The sequence below is a fragment of the Culex pipiens genome, chromosome 2 (genome assembly GCF_016801865.2).
Source record: "Culex pipiens pallens isolate TS chromosome 2, TS_CPP_V2, whole genome shotgun sequence".
NCBI classification, from domain to species: Eukaryota; Metazoa; Arthropoda; class Insecta; order Diptera; family Culicidae; genus Culex; species Culex pipiens.
In genome coordinates this window covers 119,471,282-119,493,081 of record NC_068938.1, presented here as the reverse complement: position 1 = coordinate 119,493,081, position 21,800 = coordinate 119,471,282, and the positions used below count along the sequence as shown (strand labels likewise).

The window sequence follows — 21,800 nt, the reverse complement described above, 5'->3', positions numbered from 1 at the left end:
AAATTCCCGCCGAATCTCAAAAAGCAGAATATTGAAACTAAAAGGAAAGATATAGTTTCGGTCGAAATGGAGTAAAAAAAAGAAGTTGTCTTTATAGATGTCGGCCATCGTGTCACCAACAATTTATTGCTAGTACCAACCAGCTACCTCTGGATTACGAGTCCCCTGCACTGTCCGATTTATCCACACTCGCGGGACCAAAATGAAGTAAATCAGAGTGAAATTAAACTTGACAATAATCATACAAATATATATGTTCTTACTGAAAATACAATAATAATCTGAAATTTTGAAATCCAACCAAACAACAAATTCAAAAATGTGAAAAAACAAACATTTCAGAAATTTAAAATAACATTAATAACATATATAATAATAAAGTAATAATAAGTAATAATAATAGTAATAATAATAAAGAAAATTTCAACAAAAATCTGAAATATGGAAAATCAAAATTAAAAATATGCAGAATTGAATAATAATTTTAATTTTTAACGTTTTTATGAATTCCATAGATGAAAAATGTTAAAATTCGAAACAAATGTACAAGTCGAAATTCCAAAAGTTTTAAAAATCGGAAATATAGAAATTCGTAAATACAAATTTACGAAAACCTCGAAATTATAACAATCAATAACTCTATTTCTTCCAAAATTAAAAAAATGTAGAATGAAAATTTAAGAATAAAGAAATTTAAAAAAATTAAGAAATTCAAAAAATGTAAAAATTTAGGAATAAAAAAAATTTAAAATTTAAGAATTAAAAAAATTTAAAATTTAAGAATTTAGGAATTTAGGAATTTAGGAATTTAGGAATTTAGGAATTTAGGAATTTAGGAATTTAGGAATTTAGGAATTTAGGAATTTAGGAATTTAAGAATTTAAGAATTTAAGAATTTAAGAATTTAAGAATTCAAGAATTTAAGAATTTAAGAATTTAAGAATTTAAGAATTTAAGAATTTAAGAATTTAAGAATTTAAGAATTTAAGAATTTAAGAATTTAAGAATTTAAGAATTTAAGAATTTAAGAATTTAAGAACTTAAGAATTTAAGAATTTAAGGATTTAAAAATTTTATAATTCCAGAAAAAAAATTAAACATTTGTACCAGCCGTATTTTATAACTTCAAAATTTCCTAACTTCCTAATTTCCTAGTTTCCGAATTTCCTTATTTCCTAATTTCCATACTTCCAAAATTCCTGATTTCTTAACTTCCTAACTTCCTAAACTCCTAATTTCCTAGTTTCCTAATTTCCTAACTTCCTAATTTCCTGATTTCCTAATTTCCTAACTTCTTAATTTACTAACTCCCTAACTTCTTAATTTCCTAATTTCATAGTTTCCTGATATCCTAATTTCCCAATTTCCTAACTTCCTAACTTCCACACTTCCTTATATTCTTATTCCTAACTTCCTAATTTCCTAATTTCCAAATTTCCTAACTTCCTAATTTCCTAATTTCCTAACTTCCTAATTTCCTAACATATTATTTTCCTAATTTCACGATTTTCTAATTTCTGAATTTCCTATTTCCATTATTTCATAATTTCCTAATTTCCTAGCTTCCTAATTTCTTAACATATTAATTTCATAATTTCTTAACTTCCTAACTTCCTAAACTCCTAATTTCCTAGTTTCCTAATTTCCTCATTTCCTAATTTCCTAACTTCCTAACTTCCTAACATCCTAATTTCCTTACATATTAATTTTCTAATTTCTTAATTTCCTTGTTTCATAATTTCATAATTTTCTTATTTTCTTTATTTTACTTATTTGCTAATATCATAATTTCCAAATTTCCTAATTCCCTTGTTTCCTAATTTCCTAATTTTTTAATTTCCTTATTTCATAATTACATAGTTTTTTAATTTCCTTATTTCATAATTACATATTTTTTTAATTTCAGTTTTTCTTGTTTTAGAATTTAAGAATTTCTAAATTTGCTTTTATTTATTGATTTCTTTATTTTGTTTATAATTGTTGTTAAAAGTTTTAGAATAAACATTTTTAATCTATTTAATTTAAAGTTTTGAATATTTTTAATCTTTTTATTTTTTCCTCGAAAGAACACCGTCAATCGCGCTCATACCGAACTGTCAACTTTTCTTGGGGGGGGTCACGAAAAGAACATGCAACATTTCTTGACCGCGTTCCTTCCGATCAGCATACCGTACTTAATGCAAAAAAAATATTGACGAGACAACATTTTTTCGATGGATCAACTATGGTCCCCTTGAAAAGAGCTGTCAAGTACAACCGTCCCCTAACATGACAGTTTTCGTGAGTTGCGCGTATCCACCGACAGATGGCAAGTGGGCCTCGTCGAAGTACGCCCATCAAATACGCAACTCAAAATTTGCATAGGAAACTTTTTTTTCGTGACGGCTTTTGTGGCACGCTCACTTCAACAGTTCTAGACTAATATTTGAACGTGGCGTATCTCGAAACAAGTTTTTAAAGAAAATGATTCCATAATGCTTATTTTGTCGTTTTAAACCAAAACAAGACAAAAACTATATTTAATTAAACTATTCGCCATTTTCAAAAATTTGGCTAAATAATATCGAAGGCCGCCATCTTAGGCCCACTGGGCCCACAAAACGGGGTACGCTCAGTTTGTATGGGAGCTGTCAACATGCTCCCGGGCTGGTCAAGTAGGAACTTTTCTGTCAAGAAGGACCGCGAGGTATTTTTTTCAAAATTGATTTAAACATTCATTTTAAATCCTTTGGGGTCGTACAAAGGGTCATTGAACTCAGAAAAATAAGCTTTATCGTCGTGGACAATAATATCACAAATTTAAGCTTCATTTTAGGACCCCCGAAGGGCCTCGTGGCGCGGTGGTTAGCGGCTTCGGCTGCCGATCCCTAAGTTGCTATGGGGCGCGGGTTCGATTCCCGCCTTATCCTCCTGGCCTTCTATCGGATGGGGAAATAAAACGTCGGTCCATTTGCGTAACAGAGGTTTTGGGTGACTCACCACACATAACCCAAGACCCACCGAACGCCTAGAAATGAGCAGAAACTTGCAACAGAGCCAACAAAAGACCCGGGGGTCGTTAAAGTGGATTGCTTTGCTTTTTTTTAGGACCCAATTAGGCCAATGCAAATATTTAAAAAAGTTTTTGTCCCTCGGCCCTGGCCGAGGTCAAGGGGGGGGCATAGTCTTCACATTTAAATGAAAAAAGTGTTTTAAAATGCATTTTACACTAGTTCAGTTGTTTTGCAATCATTAGTTTTCAAAAAATCTAAGATCTGACAAAAACAAAAATTGTATCGAAAAAAAAGATTTTGCATCGAAAATTTTAAAAAAATCTTAAGATTTTTTAATAAACCCAAACATGCTAAAAATGATTTTAAACGCAGGAGAATGTATTTAAATTTGATTTCAGTTGGTTGCACTTGAATTTTCATTGAAATTTTGAAGTTTATTGTAAAAATATTTTTTTGCCCCCTGATTTTTCGGGCCAATTTTGAAGGGGGGGGTGACAAAAACTTTTAAAAATATTTGTACCAGCCTTATCGATAAGGTGTGAAGTATCACGATGTTCAGGAAAATTTCATCAAGTGTAACGGCATACTCAACTTAATGTAATGTTAGATTTCGTAATTGAAGAGTATTTGTAAACAGTGTAAAAGTAAATAATGTTTTTCCATGACCCATGAAGAGTATCGGGGATTTATTCATAAAGCAGATTCAGGGGCTTTTTCTAAACTTGCTGTGTACATGTTACGTTTATTGTTAACATTTCATAGGTTGCCATCCCTAAGGTGATAAGGTCCAGCGTGTGACGATACACTACCTTCCCTTTACTATGCAATCGAATCCAGAAAGGAAAAGATCACCATCGACAAATTCGAGTTTGACATGTTCGACACGTGCTTCGAGATTTGAACCAATTAGAAGGTAGGTCGAAAATAGGCAGATTGAAGGTCGGATCCTAGAGGAATTCAAGTTGTTCATAGCATAGCATATTAAGGACAATGCGATGCTTTTGAAGGGTGAATCGTTGATTCTAGAATCACCGCCGTGATCCAATGCGAACCTTGGGCACATAGTAGGCAACCCTTATTCCTTCTGGAATGTGTTCTCCTTGTGACTATCCCCTACACACCTGTCTTTATTCCGATTGAATCCATGTTGTCCCCTGACCTGTAGGATCGATTGAACGAAACGCAAAAAAAAATCCATAGTAATTTCAATGTTGACTTTAAACCACTGGGGACAGGTCAATTCTCAACTAAATGGGCTGATATTTAGCATGAAAGTCCCTATGGGTATCCTCCACAAAAGGAAACCTCGATTTGCCGTAATCTGAGAGCTTTTTACTTTGGTTGAAACACCCTAATAATAATAAAACCTTTTCGAAAAAAAAAATCGCACAAATTATGTTGCTTCAGAAAGCTTCTCAGCCCCTGTCAAAACGCGTGTTTGACAATCGCTGATCACTGAAGGAGCTATTACACTACGGCAAACAAACAAACAAACTCGCTCTTTTTGACAGTTTGCTTGAATTTGTTTTAACAAAAGTCAGCCTGCATACATTTTGCCTTGTTTGCGAGTTTGCCGCAAACAAGTTCGCGAGTTTGGCAAACTATCAAACGCGAAAAAGTGCGAGTTTGGTTAGTGCAATGGCTCCTTGAGGGTGAGTAAGGGAAAGATGGGAAAAAATGCGGTCACATTTGAATTGTTGGTTGCACGTCAATTCGTCAGTGATTAAAGTCCCGTTCAGCCAAAGCGGGAATGAGTAAAGGATCGTGCATAAACCACATGGCCTCAAAATTAATATTTTGTACAACTTTTGAGCTTAAAAAAATATTGACATCAAAGCCTTGATTTCATAAATTGTGACATTCTGGGAATTCTGAAAGCTTGCAAATTATAAATGTGAGAAAGGTGATTTCGGTAACAAAGTCAAGTTATGTCTTAATTGTGTACAAATTAAAACAATTTCAAATCACACAAATATAACAAACCAATAGCCAAAAACAAACACAAAAGAGAAACAAGAAACCCAATTCGCCCTGTCCCGCCCTGAAACAGTTTAAAACCTGAAAACTCCAGAGAGGGCTCCCTCGGAGGAACAGTACTAACTTCTTGGTTGGAACCGGACTGTTGAGGATCGGCTCTTCGCGCAGTCTTTTGTGTGCGTTTTGACCCGTTTCATCAACCTCGTCGTTAAACCGCCCCGAAGTGCTATCATTGAATCTGATGGTATCGTTAAACACAACCGATCTACGTTTACTTTTGGTGTTGGTCAATGAAAAAATGGCAAATGGTGAAAAGTTAATAAAAAGCCTCGCGGTGCACTTCAAACTTGTAAAACACTCTCGCAAAAAGAAAAAGAAACACTCACCGTACGACGGGGATGGCCTCTTCCGGCTGCTCCATGGGAGGGACGACAATATCTTCTTCCTCCACGACGACGGGATCGCTGTCGGGCGCGTGCACTTCCACCGAGGACGGTACCTTGACGATTTCGATGGTGGCAGGTTTCTTCACGGCAGCCGTCTTCTTGGACCGCTTGATGCGCTCGTCCAGCATGGACAGATCCTTTTCGGACAGTTGACCAATCAGCTTGTAGACCTTTTCGCCGGCGAGGAAGTAGGCTTGCACGACCGTATTCAACGCGGCGTTGCGAACCGAGTTGTCTCGATCGGAGATGTGTTTTGCAATCTCCTTGAGCGCCGCCTGAAACGAGATGAACGCGCTATAATTAGAATCGGTGGTGTGTGAAGAGTAGCCGAATAGTATTGATCACCTGTTGCGTGGGTTGACACACCGTCAGGCCGTACGTTTCGATCAGATAGCCCAGTTCGTCCAAGCATTCGGCCCGTTGGCGAGCGTTCTTCGACTTGAGCGCATCCATGATGAAGACAAACACCTTCGCGAAGGGATAGACCAGGCAAATTTGACGCAGCAGCGAACGAACTCCGTTGCGGACGACGTCCTTCGGGTCACCGATCTTGGTGAGGAGATGCGGCACGAAAGAACTGCCCTCGTTCTCCGCCAGCACGTACTGACTCTCGATGAGCATCTGGAAGACCAGGTTGAGGTAGTCCAGTCCCTTGAGCAGTACCGACGGATTGGTGTCGTAGAAACGTAGCGAGAGCCACTTCATGATCAGGTCGAGGTTGCAGATCAAACCTTTGTCGTTTTTAGGCAAATCCTCGATCAGGGCATCGATCACCTTGAGATGATAGCGGAAGTCTTCGTGGAACATGTTCGCAATGAGGCCTTTGTTGACGTTCGCCGATGTCATTTGCTCCTTCAGCAGGTCGGTGAACTCTTCCCGCGGAGTTGTGAAAGTCCACTTGAGAACCTTTAGCTTTTGCTCGTCCAGCAAGCGTTGGCTCTTCATGTTGTTGATTGCCAGCAACGGTGAAGTGTCGACCTCTTCCTCTTTCTTGCGGGAAGTGGGAGCTGGATTTGCCTTGGCTGCTCCTCCCGCGGCTGCCTTTTGCACCTTGGCCGTTCCTGGGCGGACCACCTTCGTCGGCTCCTCGACGATCGGCGCTTGCTGTTTGTTCTTCGGAAGTGGCTTGACCGGTAAGTTTGGCCGTGCCTTGTCCAGCGCCGCCTGAATGTCCTTCTTCGAGGTGGGCTTCTGCTTGTCGAGCGCTTTCACCATGCCTTCGTAGCCCAGGTGGATCATGATTCCCAGCACGGCTTCGTTGGCATTCTTGCGCACGTCCGCATTACGATCGCAGATGTTGGCGTACAAATGAGGCAGCAACGAGTGCAACTCGTCCTTCTGGATGCTCTTGGTCGGCAGTCCGGGCAACTTTTCTGCCAACCAGCCCCACACTTCGGTTTTGAGCGCCGGACTGCCCGTCTTCAGCGCATCGGCAATCATTTCACTCTCGAAAAACTCCTTATAGCCAGCCTGGTCGCCCATGATGTTGATACAAGTGATGCACGCACTCCGAATGAACGCCTTGCTGTCGCCAAGACCTTTCACAATGCCCGGGAACCAAACACGCACGTACTGCTTGCTCGGAGGTCCCATCGCAACCGCAATCTGCTGGCAAAGCTCCACCGAAGTCTGGGCAATCTTGGCATTGCTGTCGACCAACCGCTGGGCTAACACCTGCGGCAAATCTCCCAGGTTGGACTTGATCAGTTTCGCCTCGGCGATGATCGCCCTCAACTTTTCAAGCCCCTCGTTGCGGGTCTTCCAGTTTTTGTCGGAAATTTCCGCCAACAGAGCCTCCGTAATCTGCGACGAAATATCCACGCGTGGGAACAGATCGTTCATGTTGATCGCCGGCTGTTCTTCGACCTCGCCATCGCTGGAAGAACCATAAAAGAAACAAATTAGTCTAACCTTACAGTGAAACACAAAGAATCTCTAACTCACTCATCGAGGTCGTCCACCGAGGCCTTGCTTGCGCACTTGGACAGTCCCCGGGTTGGGGCCGGAGGTCGCTGACCGGCGCACTTGTCAAACTCGGTCTGAATTTGCTGCTTCAGCGCCGGCTTCTCGTTCTCGAAGAACATCGCCAGCGTGTTGCCCATGAAGAGGTACATCGTTCCGAGCAGGGTAATGCCGGCGGCTCGCACGGCCGGATTTATGCTCTGCACCGCCTTCTTGGAGTCTTCGAGCAGTAGCTTTGGGTTGACCTGGAAGCCAAACTCTTTGATGGCATTGTTGACCCAGGTTAGCGCTTCCTGCTGCACTTTTGGCGACTTTTGCTCGAACGCAAATTCCATCACCTTCGCCACGGCATATTCCAGCTTGATGGCTTCGGCAATCGCCGTCAGGGCCAGTCCGGCCGGCCCGCTGTTCTTGGCGTCACCCAGCTTCTCCGTGATGTCGTTCATGATGTAATCGGCCGTCGTTGCGGTGATGCCAAGCCTTTCGACCGCCGCTCGGACGTTCTCGAGCTTCCCCTTGAGCACTTGGAAGTTGGTGTCCTTAAGGCCGGGCTTCTTGGCGAGGGTCCGCAGAACCACCTGGGAGTGGCCACCTTTCGGGTCCAAGTCGGCAATAACTCCGGTGAGGGATTCGACCGCCGCCAGTCGCGTCTTCCAGTTGGAATCTCCGAGGCCTTGAGTTACGTCCGCGGGCAGAATCTCCGCGGCCCGGTCGTCGATCTCTTCCTGCGACATGTCTCGCTCTGTTGGGAGGACTTTGGAAGCGCTTGCGGACTTGGCAACGCCAGATCCTCCACCGCCGGCTGCTGCTTTCTTCGTGGCTGCTGGCTTCTTTACTCCAGCCGTGGCCGGTCTCGCCACCGGTTTGGGCTCCGTCGATCCACCCTTCTTGACCGCACCGGTAGCCGGTCCGGCATTCGTCTTGGGTGGAGCCGTAGCAGGTCGCTCCTTTTTCGGACCGGGAATCTTCACCGTGATTACGGCCTTATCGCAGCATTCCTTGATCTTGGCCTGCTTGAGGGCGTCCACCTCCGCAATGTACGGACCGATGGCCTTCTCGCCGACCAGCTTCATCAGCGTTCCGAGCGCCTCGGCGGACGCATCTCGAACGGCCGGATCAGACTCGTTCAGCGTTTTAATCAGGGCCGTCACAAACGCCTTCAGCAGCTTCTTGTTGAGTATCGTCGGTACCGTCTTGGAGAAGGCTCGCGCCAGGAATGATGCAGTTTCCATCTTTACGTTAGGATTCTTGTTGGCCAACGCCTCCAGGATGTCCTCCTGGATGGATTCGAGCGTCGTTGCCGGATACATGGCGTCGATCGCATCGCGCAGCGCCGTCACGACGTTCGTCTTCTTTTCCTTGAACTTTTCCAACACGGCCGGAACGCAGGCCTGTTCGGGGGAGAAAAGAGAGAGAGAGAGAGAGAAAATTAAGAATTGAAGAACATTGAATGTGCAGTTGATGACTCACCCCGGCGTACGTGTTAAACTTTTTGCCAAGCCCCTTGGCCAGCATGGCCAAACACTTGCCACCGAGCGCGACCAGCACCACGTTCGAGTCCTTGGTGATGACCTTCTTGAGGGCGCGAACCACATCGCCGTAGTCGCCCGGCTGCAGCTTAGGATTCTGCAGCAACGCTTCCAACGCCTCGAGCGATTCCTTCCGCTCCTGCCACTTTTTCGCCTCCAACTTTTCATAAAAGTCCTTCGGCAGCTTGGACAAGATGTCAACCGGGTCGATCAGGTCCATCGGGTCGATCTCTTCGGCCTCATCGACCTCATCGGCATCGGCGCCATCGTCCACCTCGCCACTGCTGATGGCAACCGCGGCCAGCATCTGTTTCTCCTGCTGTGACCGGAGGTACCGCGTCGGAACGGCCTTCTCTCCGCTGACCTTTTCAAACTCCGCTTCCAGCTCGGTCAGCAAAACGGCCGGCAGCGAGGCAATCTGCGACTTGAACGCCGCCCCAATCCAGCGGTAGATCTCAATGGTGAGCGTTTTGGCTTCATCACGAACCGCTTTGTCACGATCGCTCAGCAGGGCGGGAAGCTTTTTGACGATCGGCTTGATGCTCATCACTTTGCTGCCAAACTCACGCAACGCCTGTGTCACCGCGGCCACACAAGCCGCCACAATTTTGGGGTTCTTCTGGTCCGTGCCCTTGAGCAGCTCTTCCAGCACAACTTCATGCCGTTCAATCTCAACGTACATCAACGTAATCTGCACCGCCAGGTCCTTTGTTTTGGCCTTCGGAGCGCCGATACACTTGGTGATGATTCCGCCCATGACTTCGCCCACGGTCTTGCCCGCATTGCCACTGTTTTCCACAAACACCAGCGCCGCCTCCAGGCCCTTCTCCTGCGCTACCGCATTGCTGTCGGTCACAAACTTCTTGATCAAGCCGAGATATTTGTTCCATTCCGGAGACTTTTCATCGTCAATCGTCCGGAACAGCTTGGCCGCTTCCTCGTAGCCATCCACGCGGGCCTTCCACACCTTGTGCACGCACCGCTCGTCAATGGGCAACTTTTTGTACTCCGTGTCCTCCTCCATCCTGACGACGACCCGCGCTTACAGAACAACAACAAACAGAATCAAGCTGCAATGAGAGAAAGAACAGAACAAACTTAGTCAGCTTTTGCTGTTTTGCACGCACAACGGCGTGACGCATTCACAATGAGGCAAATCGGGAAGCAGCGTGGCCAAGGTCCTCTCACTTGCATGTAGGTATGTATGAAACGAACTCAACTCAACTCAACTCAGTGTCAAGGAAGGCTCTCCAAATTTGGCAAATTCCTCAAAAGGTCTGCAGTTTGGAGCCGGGCCTACGTCGTCGCGTAAAGTAAAAACAACACCAACAACAACAGAGGAGAAAGTGAATGTGAGGAGGAAATGGTGATGAAAACATGAAACTCGCACCTCTGAGCTTAATCTTCTCGCGGACCTTCAAACATAACGCGACCCAGCAGCTATTTTCAGATTCCATCTTGAGGAGGTTCTTCTTTCTCCTCAGTAATTAATCAATAAATCAGAAGAGCGAACCGTCATACTCAAAGCTCCCATGATTCAGAAATAATATCCCTTAAAAATGTGTCCGATAGTAGGAACTGTTGAACACCTCCTCACCCACACAGTAGGCGGCTGATGACCTTGGCCCTGTTTTTCCTTCCTTTTTATTTGCTTTTATTTTTTATTCTAGACTAAAAATCATTTGAATAAATTAAACCATTTCCACGTCTTTTCTACGACAGTTGGCCATGATAAGGTGATTAAGTTTGAGTTTAGCACTTTTACCAGGTTACTTAAGAAAAGAAAGGTTGTTCAGTCTTTTTTTTCCGTATTTGGACTGAGTAAAAACAAAAACTGGAGACCTCTCCGAGTAAAAAAAAACTACATCATCAGGGTACGAGGATCGAACTCACGACCTCCATACGTGTACAACTAAAAACAAATCCAGTTAAATAAAAATTTATGAATTTATGATGATTATGCCGGGAACCGTGGTGTAGGGGTAAGCGTGATTGCCTCTCACCCAGTCGGCCTGGGTTCGATCCCAGACGGTCCCGGTGGCATTTTTCGAGACAAGATTTGTCTGATCACGCCTTCCGTCGGACGGGAAGTGAATGTTGGCCCCGGACTAACCTAAAAAGGTTAGGTCGTTAGCTCAGTCCAGGTGTAGGAGTCGTCTCCCTGGGTCCTGTCTCGGTGGAGTCGCTGGTAGGCAGTTGGACTAATAATCCAAAGGTCGACAGTTCGAATCCCGGGGTGGATGGAAGCTAAGGTGTAAAAAGAGGTTTGCAATTGCCTCAACAATCAAGCCTTCGAACACCTAGTTTCGAGTAGGAATCTCGCAATCGAGAACGCCAAGGCAATGCTGTAGAGCGAAAAATTTGATTTGATTTTGATTTTGAATTTATGAAGGTCCCAGAATATGGGACATTTTAAAAAACCTTGCGTTACAAGCTGAAAGTAAAGTAAAAAAAAAAGTAAAAGAATTTGAAAGGTTGATTTTTTTTTTGGTTGAATATTGCCTCATTTTGAGTAATTTTTCCTAAAATAATGTGTAAAAATGTGAAATTCAGCAAAAACTGATGAAAATTTCCCCACTTCGTAATATAAAATTACAAATTTTTCGACACAAAGTCTGTCACCATTCACAAATGTAATAATACAATCATTTAAATTACTGTGTAAGATACTTCAAGCTTCTGAGCCAAATTTACCGATTGATACCAGAGTGTAAACTGTAGAGCATGCAAGGAAAATATACAAAAAAAAATATATATATGGCGAAACTAATTTGTATACGATTATGTCTGCAGATAGCGCTGGTCACATTCAAATGTGCCCAAAAGAAAAAAAAATATTATATGACATTTTATGCTTTACAACTTTGTCAAAGAGACCAGAAATGTAAAACTTGATACTGCAAAGTAATTAGCGATCTATAAATGTCTAAACTCAGCTTTAGGCTTAAATATAAATGCAATGGATTAATCTTTATCAAATTTACTCAACATTGGCACAGATGCTCAACATAACCCAACAACTCATTTAAAACGAAGAATTGGATTTTATTTTAAAGTTATGATTTTTAAATGTTTATGGGATTCCTTAGGGCTATTTGGATTTTAAATGTCTCGCACAGTCTTTTAATTTTTCAATAGATTAAAATCGTAAAATTGTGAAGGTTCCTTTAATTTTGTAAGTCAAGTGTTCAAGACGCATCGAGTGCAATTGTACCTTTTTCTCAAAAACGTCCTATAAGCTATCTATGGGATTTCCTATGTTTAGTGCCATCCCGTTTTTTGGCAACAATTTCTTCAACATTCCAGATTACGCCCTTTTAAAATGTCAGTCTTGATTTAAAAATTTTGAAAATATTTTTTTTTAAAGATCGGAAAATCTCACGAATGTTTCATATTTTAACATTGTAAATCGGACCATTAGTTGCTGAGATATCGACATAAGAAAATGGTGGGTTGTTTGGGTGAGACTTAGAAAACATCAATTTTCCTGTTTTTAAACACTTGCATGGCATTATCTCAGCAACTAAGGGTCGTATCAACAAAGTTCAAAAAAGCAAAATATAGAGAATTTTCTCAGCATTACAAATTTTGTTTTTCAAAAGTGTGCAAACATGTGTTAGTGCAAAATGAAATACTGCGACTTTTTTCAAAAAGTCACCCTAAAAATGGATTTAACTTGAAAACGGTGCACTTTATCAAAATTTCACTAAAGTACTCATTGGTTGCAAATATGATTTTACATCGAAAAATGAAGTTGAACATTTTTTGCGACCAATATTTCGATTTTTTGAAAAAATCTGTATTGATTCAAAAAATCTTAACTCGGTCAAAGATTTTTTGCACTACATTTGATGTTCCCTAAAACATATCAGAAAATAAAAATAGTGTTTTTTTTTGCAAATAAAGTTTTAGTAACAAAAAGTTACATAAAAAATAATCAAAAAAAATTTACCGTGTATCCATATCCATACCCTTCAACTTTGCCGAAGACACCAAATCAATCAAAAAATCCTTCAGAAGATACAGATTTTTGAATTTTCATACATCGTTTTTGTATAGACAGCTGCCAAATTTGTATGGAAAATTATATGGACAAATAATGATGCATAATGGCTTCTTTGTGCATACCGAAAGCACCAAAAAAGTTTCAGTCGGATTAGAAAATACAAAAATTAAAATTCTAAAAAAAAGACGGATATCGTAGAGAATTGCTCCGTTTTGAAAATCTCAAGAGATACCTGGAGGCTTGATTCTTTAGGTAAAAAATAAGTAACTATGCCAATTTTGAGCCAAATCGAATAAAGTTTGAGAATCGTTATTGCCCAGCGATAATTTTGGCTCGAACCTCGGATCGATTCAGGCTCGAACTCGAGCCAAATCGACTTGAGGCTCGAGCAAAAAAAAAATATTGGATGATCGTTAAAGTTTGTTAGGAACATTCGCACAAATGAATGGGGAAGAGCCAAAATTTAAGGATAGGACTTTTAAAAAATAACTCTAGTTGTGTAAAATGTTATGAAAAAAAAAACTTTTTTAAAAACCGCAAAACGATCCGAATTAAACCTGACGAGTTTCTAGCGATTAGGCATGACATTTCTGTATGAAAAGATTTTCTTCACCAACTTTAACGATCTTCAGCGAACCCTTAAACCTTAACCTGTTTGGCCTAAGGAATCGAGTCAGAAGGTATCCCCGATTTCGCTTTTTTTTATTTTCACCCTAGTGGCCACTCTGTATTATGTCATGGCATAACTACTCAGACTTTTTAAAGTCTCTTTTGAGGGTATTGAAATCTAGAGTTTTATTTGAAAAGGTCCGATAAACATAGGAAACTATACAGGATATAAGCTTTAAGCATCATTACCTCAAAATTGTCAAAATTACATTATTCCACTCGACGCCTACTGCGTAAAGTTGTATCGCAGAGAGATGATTCGTTGAAGTGGGTTGAGTTTGAAAGCACAAAGTGTTAATACAGTGGACTCTTTCGTTGTCGATATTAAAGGGACCGTCGAGAGAGGGAGTTATCAAATTATAGAACGAAAAATCAAAGCATACTTCTTGAAGGGATTAAATTTTTTTGGACAGCTGGAGCAATTTTTTTTTATTGGGGAGATCGACAGCCAGAGAGTCGACTGTACAACAAAACAATTTTGCATCGACAGGAGAGGAAGCATGTAATTTTAACGGCATTAACTGCCCATGTTCGCATAAATGTCCCATATGCAAAAACAGCAAGCTAAGAAAAACGCATTTGAAGTTTGTCCCATACATAAGGCAACGTGTTAAGTTTTCGCGAAAAAACTGGATTTCCTCCTGATTTCTAGAACAAAGTACTGGATGTTATAGGCTCTTTTGAAAGAGCACACAGTTTTTAATCAAACTGCATCAATAACTCAAAAACGATGAAAATGCAAATGGGACATTTATGCTATCAGGGGCAGTTAAGCACTTGACGTTCGTCTTCAACTTCTTAACTCTTTCAAGCCTGATGGGTCATAGGATCCAAAAAATCGAAACTCTCAAAACTAGCCTATAATGTTTGCATGGGTCTAACAACCATTTCCTCATCATTATCGCAAAATATGTCTTTATTAAAAAAAATCAGGCCTGAAAGTGTTAAAAGTGTGCTAAAATAAGTAATATGTAATATAATTTAAATAATAAATTAGGTAATAAAAAGACTAAAAAGAATGTGTAAACAGACAGGCTACCGTTATGGATAAACGCTCAAAATTAGATTGTAAATTTTATTATAAATTAATTGAATTATTTGTATTTGAAAGACCTTTTCGTGGAGCCATTGAAGGTTTGATAATCTGGCCACCAAATAAGTGTATCAAGTAACATTTTTTATTTGATAGAATAAAAAATCGCAAATACAAATTTGCTTTTTAATTAATTTCAATAGTTAAGGATAATAAAAGGTTATCGATAGTCGTCAAAGTCTTACGCAGTCTACCAACATCGATCTGGTTCGACGGAACGGAGAGAGGGTAGCGAGAAAAAAAAAACCTACAATTTCTGCTTGGCTAACCACAAACATTTTTTTTCCCTGATGCATAGGGAAATGTTTTCAATCGATACTCCTCGTATCAGTTCCTGCTGACACCAATTGAACAAACTGGATTGGATTACCTCCTAGAACGAATATTTTTAACCATTTTCATATTATAAACGACTCCGTAGGTTGGACTCATCCATGATTAATAGGACAAAACCACAAGTCGTCCCAGGGATAAAGGCACCACACCACACAACACTGCACGATGATGAGAAAAATCGATATTTTAAATAAACATCACCATTAGTCGCGGAAACCTTTTCTTCTACTCGTCCACGAACACAATCTTTCACTTTAATTGTACTGTCGAGAGTTGAGACAAGTTTCGAGGGCGAAAAGTTTTGCATTTTAAACTGCACACATTGGACGATTCACTTCTCACAGAAGTGGCAAGAGAAAAGCAAAGTTTCTTTCGTTTATTTTTCCCCAACCTTTTACAGTTCGCAAGAGGTGCTGCTCCTCCGGCGAGGTCGGCGGACCGAAGAGGTGGGTAAAGTGCCACGAAAAAAAAAGTCGAGACTAACGGGAGTTGATGCGCTTTCACCTGGGGAGGGTGCCGGAAATCCATCCGGAAGGAGGAAGAGCAGGGCGTGTGTTAATCTTTTCCGAAGGTGGAGAGACTGCCTGCCACACGACAACGACGAATTGGGGGCACGGCCCATCAAGATTAAGCCGCCACTGCATCTCGTGTGCAATCGTCGAGAGGGCCAAAAATAACCCCGGAATTGGCTAATTTTAACCGACTCTGCCAACAACTCCAAAATGCATCATCTCTCTGCCCAAAATTCCGATACGCTCAACGGATGCTGATCCACCGGAGCTAATCCATCGAACCTTCATAATCCAGCTCCAGCGCCATTGCCACGACAAAAGAGCAAACCGTTTCTTCCCACCGCCGCCAGACATCTTTGCTTTCCTCTTCCAATTTGGCCATTTTTTCTTGGCCCTCTTCCTCGCGGCGGCGGCGGCGGCTGTGAGAAAAATCCATTTTCTCCCCCCGGAGCGCCGCTACTTACGTGCAATTCCAATCGACGCTGCGGCGGACCACATTAAGCGACACTTTCAGCACAGATTCACGCAACGGAAGTCACTTTTTATGCCGCAAAATTTCAACGACCGATTTTTTCGATTCCTAGTTTTTCGCGTCGTCCATCAAACAAAACAATCGTACGCGAGGTGAGGAGCTGATTCTTCTTTCCCAACTTGCTGCTCACTCGCTCACACACTCAGAACAACTGACTTGCTTGGAGCGGCCTTTTCGTTTATGGAGCAAATCACGTCACGCGGTAACCTCAAACTTCAAACCGACCAACCGTCGCCGCAGACCCCTGCAGGGATGCCAGTCTGGGCGAACGTGTGTGAAAAAGTCTGTGCGTATCGACGGTATCGACAACTCTGTGCATTCACGTCATTCACGTGCATTGTAAAAAAAATCGCGAAAAACGAAACTCACTCTAAAGTTGTAACAATATCTAGCGTTTGTTTTAAAGGTCCTATAACACTGAGCTACAAAAATTGGCAAAACTGACAGCGCATGCTCAACTCGAGGGGAAGCATGAAGTTTGGAATCCACAGAAACACGTGCACTTTCAATTTTCAAAAATAGTTAGACAGGGCCGAATGGTTTTTCTCCAAAGTTTATATGGAGAATTAGGGCGGTTCGTCCAAAGAGTAATCTACGTGCATATGTATTGCGTGTACGTACACGAAATAAAAGTGAGGTTAAATTTTTTCCGGCCAGCAAAATTCAATTGTGCGCTAGTGTGCGTACGCGAAACGTCATAAAGCTCTATATACTAATAGCGACGACACGACAAGCCACTCGGCTCCAAAAAGTGGGTACCAAATCGGCTTACCCCTCCGGTTCCACGGGAACTGGAAATGTCAAACTGGAAACGTCAAACAAAACTTAAAAAAAATCTTGAATTTGGTTGCACTGGCTTGGTGACGGCGAGAAATGTCATTTTGGCAAAACAAACAACAACCTTCTTCGGCGACCGGTTGCTGATCTGGGAGGAGCGTGTCTTCCGGTGGATTTCCGTCCGTAGCAGGGCCACGTCCGGTACCGTTGGCCAACCTACGATATCGTACCCACCACCGGTCATCTTGACGACGGACGCCGCTGTTGATACGACGCCGCGTGGTGTGGCAGTGGGCGGATTTATTTCCGAACCTAGGCTGAACGAATGTGGCATAAGCAATCGGGTTGAGGATCTACGGCGAAGATGACGCCGATATTGACGGGTTTCGATAATTGGCCATGCTAGAGTACGAGAATTTCCGAGGTGAGCATAAGTTTAGCTTTTTTTCTGAAGTTTTCTGATTTTTTAGAAGTTTTCTGATCAACTGGTTCGAAAGAAATCGATAGAATTTAGTAAAACTTCTTATTAATATGCAATTTCTTTCCACTTGTGGAATCAGCGTCCGGTTGGGCGAGTACACACTACGACCGAGACCATCGAGCAGGACGGCGAGAAGATTTGTGCTGATCCACTGTTGGATGTGGCACTGCAGGAGAAGATCCCTCATCCGGAGTACAACAAACTGAGTGAGCAGAAAAACATCCCGCACTGGTCGTCAAAGTTCACCCGCTTGTGTTACATCGAACCGTGGTTAGGGCACGACCGTCGCGCATCCAGGAAAAGTGGCGATCGTGTTCCAAACAAGAACCTGCAGTAAAGCGATCGATGTTGACATCTCCACAAAATCCTTCACCTGTCTTTCTCGATCAACACATCAAGATGGGTACCGGCCGCGATAGCTATCACAAGATGCGGGCCTGTACAACGCGTTCAACAACGAGCTCGTTCGCACCAAGAAACTGTTTAAAAACGCCATCATCGTGATCGATGTGGCCCCGTTCCGCCGGTGGTACGAGAGCCACTACCTGCTTCCTGAAGGCAAGCGAGGAGGATGTGTTGGCCAAGAAGGGCAGTTAGATCTGCTCAAGAAGAACGCCAAGCGCCAGAAGACTGCCAAGATGTATCCCGTCCTGGAGGTGCAGTTCAACGCTGGCCGTCTTCGTTTTCCGACCTGGACAGAGTGACCGTGTCGATGGTTGCCTGCTGGAGGGTAAGAATCTCAAGAAGATCAAGAACAAGAAGTCCAAGTAAACGCGCGGTAACGGGTTTGAGGAAGACCGGCTCAATGAGTAATTCAAAAGTCAGAACTGCTGACGCGTATTTGGATCAGGTGGTGAAAATTTTAAATTAAAAAAATATAGCCATTTCAATGATAACAAATTAATGTTGAGTAACTTATTCATATTGTTATGCAATAATAAAGGTACATGAATTAATGATGCAAATAAAACCTCTTCAAAACAATTCTAGAGATTTATTAAAATAAATTTTGATTTTTTGCTTTTTGTGTGCTTTTGAATGCTCCTGAAAAAAAAAGAATTGCACGTTGTATTATATAATTTATCAATTAAATTACAGACTAAAAATTGACCAATTTGGTTTGCAGATTCTTTTTTATTATTCTTTACTATAGCTTTCGTGTTTACGTCAGGTCAAAGTAGTACAAAAATCCAACAGATCCTGTCGATTTAATCTTCACTGTTCTCGTTACTAACGCAACAACGGCGGAAGCTCAACCTGGCACACTTCCGCTGGACAACCTCGAGATCGAGACGCAGCCACTGCCGAGCGGAGATTCACCTGTTCTACCTGGGGACACTCGACCTTTCCCGCGCCGTTCTGAACGAGACCGCAGAGCTCCGGATCGCTACACCCCGGGACTCTGGGCTTAATCTAGTTTATTCTTGCGACTTTGTGGCCGCTCGTTTGGTTCGCTCCCCCGGGTACCCAACAGGCACTAATCGAAAACTCCGCCACATTCTCCTTCGCCCGTACCATCAGGTGGCCGTCCAGCTTCGGAACCGCCTTGTGGATGTTTCATTGTCCTGGCCACTTTGCGGCATGTGCCGCACCACAACCTGGTGAAAGAGGCTCTCGGCGCTCTAGTAAAAAATCGTCGCAATCTTAAGTTCTCCCGCCGACAACCGTTGTTTCCCTGGCTGAACGTTTCGACTCCTCGTCCAGACCGCACCAGCAAGTACCGTATCCGTTTCACCTCCATATGGTGCGTAATGTACAGCATTTTATTCTTGTCCGTACTGGCCAGGCTTTCCTCCGTGTAGACCAGCTGGTACCGGCATCATGTCCATCTGGATCTCCTCGCCGTCCTAGTCGGGCTGTCCTGTCCGCAATCCACATTCCCGGCGCTGTTGGCGGCACCGAACTCTACCTTGGCAGACCCAGCGGCTGGTACTTGGCCGGACTGGCCTGGAGACGCTTCTTCGGTGACTGCTGCGATGCACTTGATGGACCGCGTCGTCCTCGTAACCTGTCGTGCCTCTGGCATTGCGGCCATCTTTTCCGTCGTTCTGGTGTCTGTGGAACGGATAGCCGCCAAGCCGAATAGATGCAGCAGCAGTTGAACAAGCACAAGGAGGAACTGGCCTGGATTCCCGGAGCTGGAGCCACAACTGTTAAAAATCCAGGAAAATTTGGAGGCTGAAAAGCTTAACCGCTAAGAAGCAGAATCGTGACTTGAAGGAAATCTGGAGTGCGCTGCCTCTTCTCCAGAGCGGCCTTTTTTTCATCGCAGCCGGAAGCAGCAGCGGCTCTTCTCATTCTTTTCGGCCGGACTTTTCAGGTGCTTGAGCTATCAACGGAAAAAAGGAACTGCATGATTGGTATGCCATTATTTGCTAAGCAAAGCTCGGCCAGAAGATTACGGTAGATAAGATTCCGGCAACTGGAAAAGCACGCCGTAGAATAATTCACGAAGTGAGTTTTCCCGAAAAAACTGTCCTCTCCGATTGACTCCACTTCGACCGGTCAACACGATTGGTCAGAATATTTCCAGGGGTACAAAAGCGAGAACAAAATTCAAAAATCCCAAGTCACCAACTTGTTCCAGCTTGAGATTGCTTGATGTGGTAGGTCAGCTTGAACCAGGTTGGTTTTTGTACGTGCCGGAATCAAAACCCGGAACCCGGAACGCAGGCGAGTTGGACCAGTTACTGTGCCTTGCCACCCAAAGGAAAAAAACCCGGAACGCAAACGAAAAAAAAAACAATCAAAACACAAAACAGCTGTTTGTTCGATTGTAAATATTTATCAACAAGCAGTGCTGCGAGAAACATTTATTTCGACGAAAACCGAGGGGTCCCTCAAAGTTACCGTGACTTTGCTGAATCACGGGGATTTCACGGTATTCACGGAGGGACCACTTTTTGATTGGGATTTTCCACCGAGTGTCTTGTCGTGTCGTCGCTAATAGAGTAATTTACGTGCGTATGTATTGCGTGTACGTACACGAAAATAAAGTGAGGTTAAATTTTGTTTTGTCGTCCCGCCCGTGTGGATCAATCGGACCGCGCACTGGACTCACAATCCAGAGGTCGCCGGTCTGAATCCCGCGGTGGGCGCTCTAAAATTCTTTGTGTAAATATGGGTATTCGGCACCGTCGCTCCATGCCATACTTTCATACACTTAGGAGCCCAGGGCGGCGAAGTCCTTGTAGTTAAAAAGGAAGACACTAGTGGTTGGTACTAGCAATGGTGGCCGACAGCTATAAGGCTTTCTAGGCCCAGTGACAAAAACATAATTTAACCCAAAAATGATGAACTCCTCGTCACAGTGTCCTGATGCAAACAATGATCGAGCTCGAGCTGTCACAGCCCTGCGAAGTATGTTGGCTGACATATCGGGCGGTCAGTCAAAAAAACCAGCTAGAAGTCGCCTGACAAAAAACTTTTGTTAGAAAGAGATAGGAAACCTGATGCAAACAAACGTCCAGCTGTTATGTAAACATACTTTGAATGTGTTGGTAATTTTCTGACTAGAAAGCCTTATAAAGTCAACTTCGTTTTTTTTTAATTTTGTCAGCCAGCAAAATCAAATGGTGCGATAGTGTGCGTACGCGAAACGTCATAAAGCTCTATTAGTCTATTGGTACGTTTATTTGAAGAGCCGGTGCGGCACTGAGTGCCCCACTCGTTGGTGTCAGTTTTGGTTCAATCGAACGTCATTTTTCAGTGTGCGTGGAACTCGCATGAAACTGAAAAAATATCGAGTGCGGCACTAGAGTTTCAGTTCCAAGATGGCGGCGAAACTCGTGCGGAACTAGCGCGAGTTTCTTCAAAGAAACACTTTGACAGCTCTGAGTGCGGCACTCAGTGTGGAACTAGCCATCAAACGAACGTACCATATGGTTCGTCACTGTTGCATACAATCCAAAAATTGCATGCAATACGTCGAAAAATGACCTGTCACATTTTGTAGATGGGTAATGTGTGTAAACAAAGTGAAATAAATATTTTTAAGAAGTGCTGACGAGGAAATTCACAACAAATCATCCGCACCTTGATTTTCTTGGAGAATATCGGGAGCGATTTTCTTTTGCGTGATTTGCCTCCTCTCTCTTTCGCGGGTGATGAAAGTTCGCTAGCGAAATTGATTTTTTTTGCGATTATTCCATCTCTGAAAATGTGGGAACATCAAACAGCACTTATTCTCCATTCAAACTTTGGAGAAAACCCATTCGGCCATGTCTAAACATTTTTGAAAAATTTAAAGTGCACGTGATTCTGGAGACCCTAAAATCATTCATCCCCTCGAGTTGAGCCTGCGTCACTTTTATTGGACGGTGTAAGCTATTGTGTTTCATATGTTCATATGACCTAATACAGAATCGTTATATTTATATGTTATGCGAAATTTTCTAAGAAATCCAATAAAAATATTTTCAAAAATAAGTTCTTTGGTCCTAAGCCCATCAAAATTGTTATCCGATCTTTTAAAATCTAGAGAAACA

At 42.7% G+C, this 21,800-nt stretch overlaps 1 protein-coding gene and 1 pseudogene across 3 annotated transcripts in view; one reads left to right on the top strand and one right to left on the bottom strand.

The window, feature by feature from the left end:
- LOC120423171 (protein mini spindles-like) overlaps nt 1-16,208 on the bottom strand; it is a 30,141-nt gene extending 13,933 nt beyond the window's left edge. For 2 of the 3 annotated variants that reach the window (XM_039586854.2, XM_039586855.2), the window contains exons 1-5: nt 15,988-16,208; nt 8,849-9,977; nt 7,361-8,769; nt 5,762-7,292; nt 5,357-5,691 (exon numbers count right to left, since the gene is read on the bottom strand). In XM_039586854.2, the coding sequence (XP_039442788.1) occupies nt 5,357-5,691; nt 5,762-7,292; nt 7,361-8,769; nt 8,849-9,931 (4,358 nt within the window). In that variant the 5' untranslated portion in view covers nt 9,932-9,977; nt 15,988-16,208. Of the gene's footprint in view, nt 1-5,094; nt 5,245-5,356; nt 5,692-5,761; nt 7,293-7,360; nt 8,770-8,848; nt 9,978-15,987 lie in introns of all 3 variants that reach the window. The other variant, XM_039586853.2, reaches the window with a different exon arrangement.
- LOC120423146 (40S ribosomal protein S8-like) lies at nt 10,055-20,250 on the top strand (annotated as a pseudogene).
- Nucleotides 20,251-21,800: the final 1,550 nt, after the last annotated feature.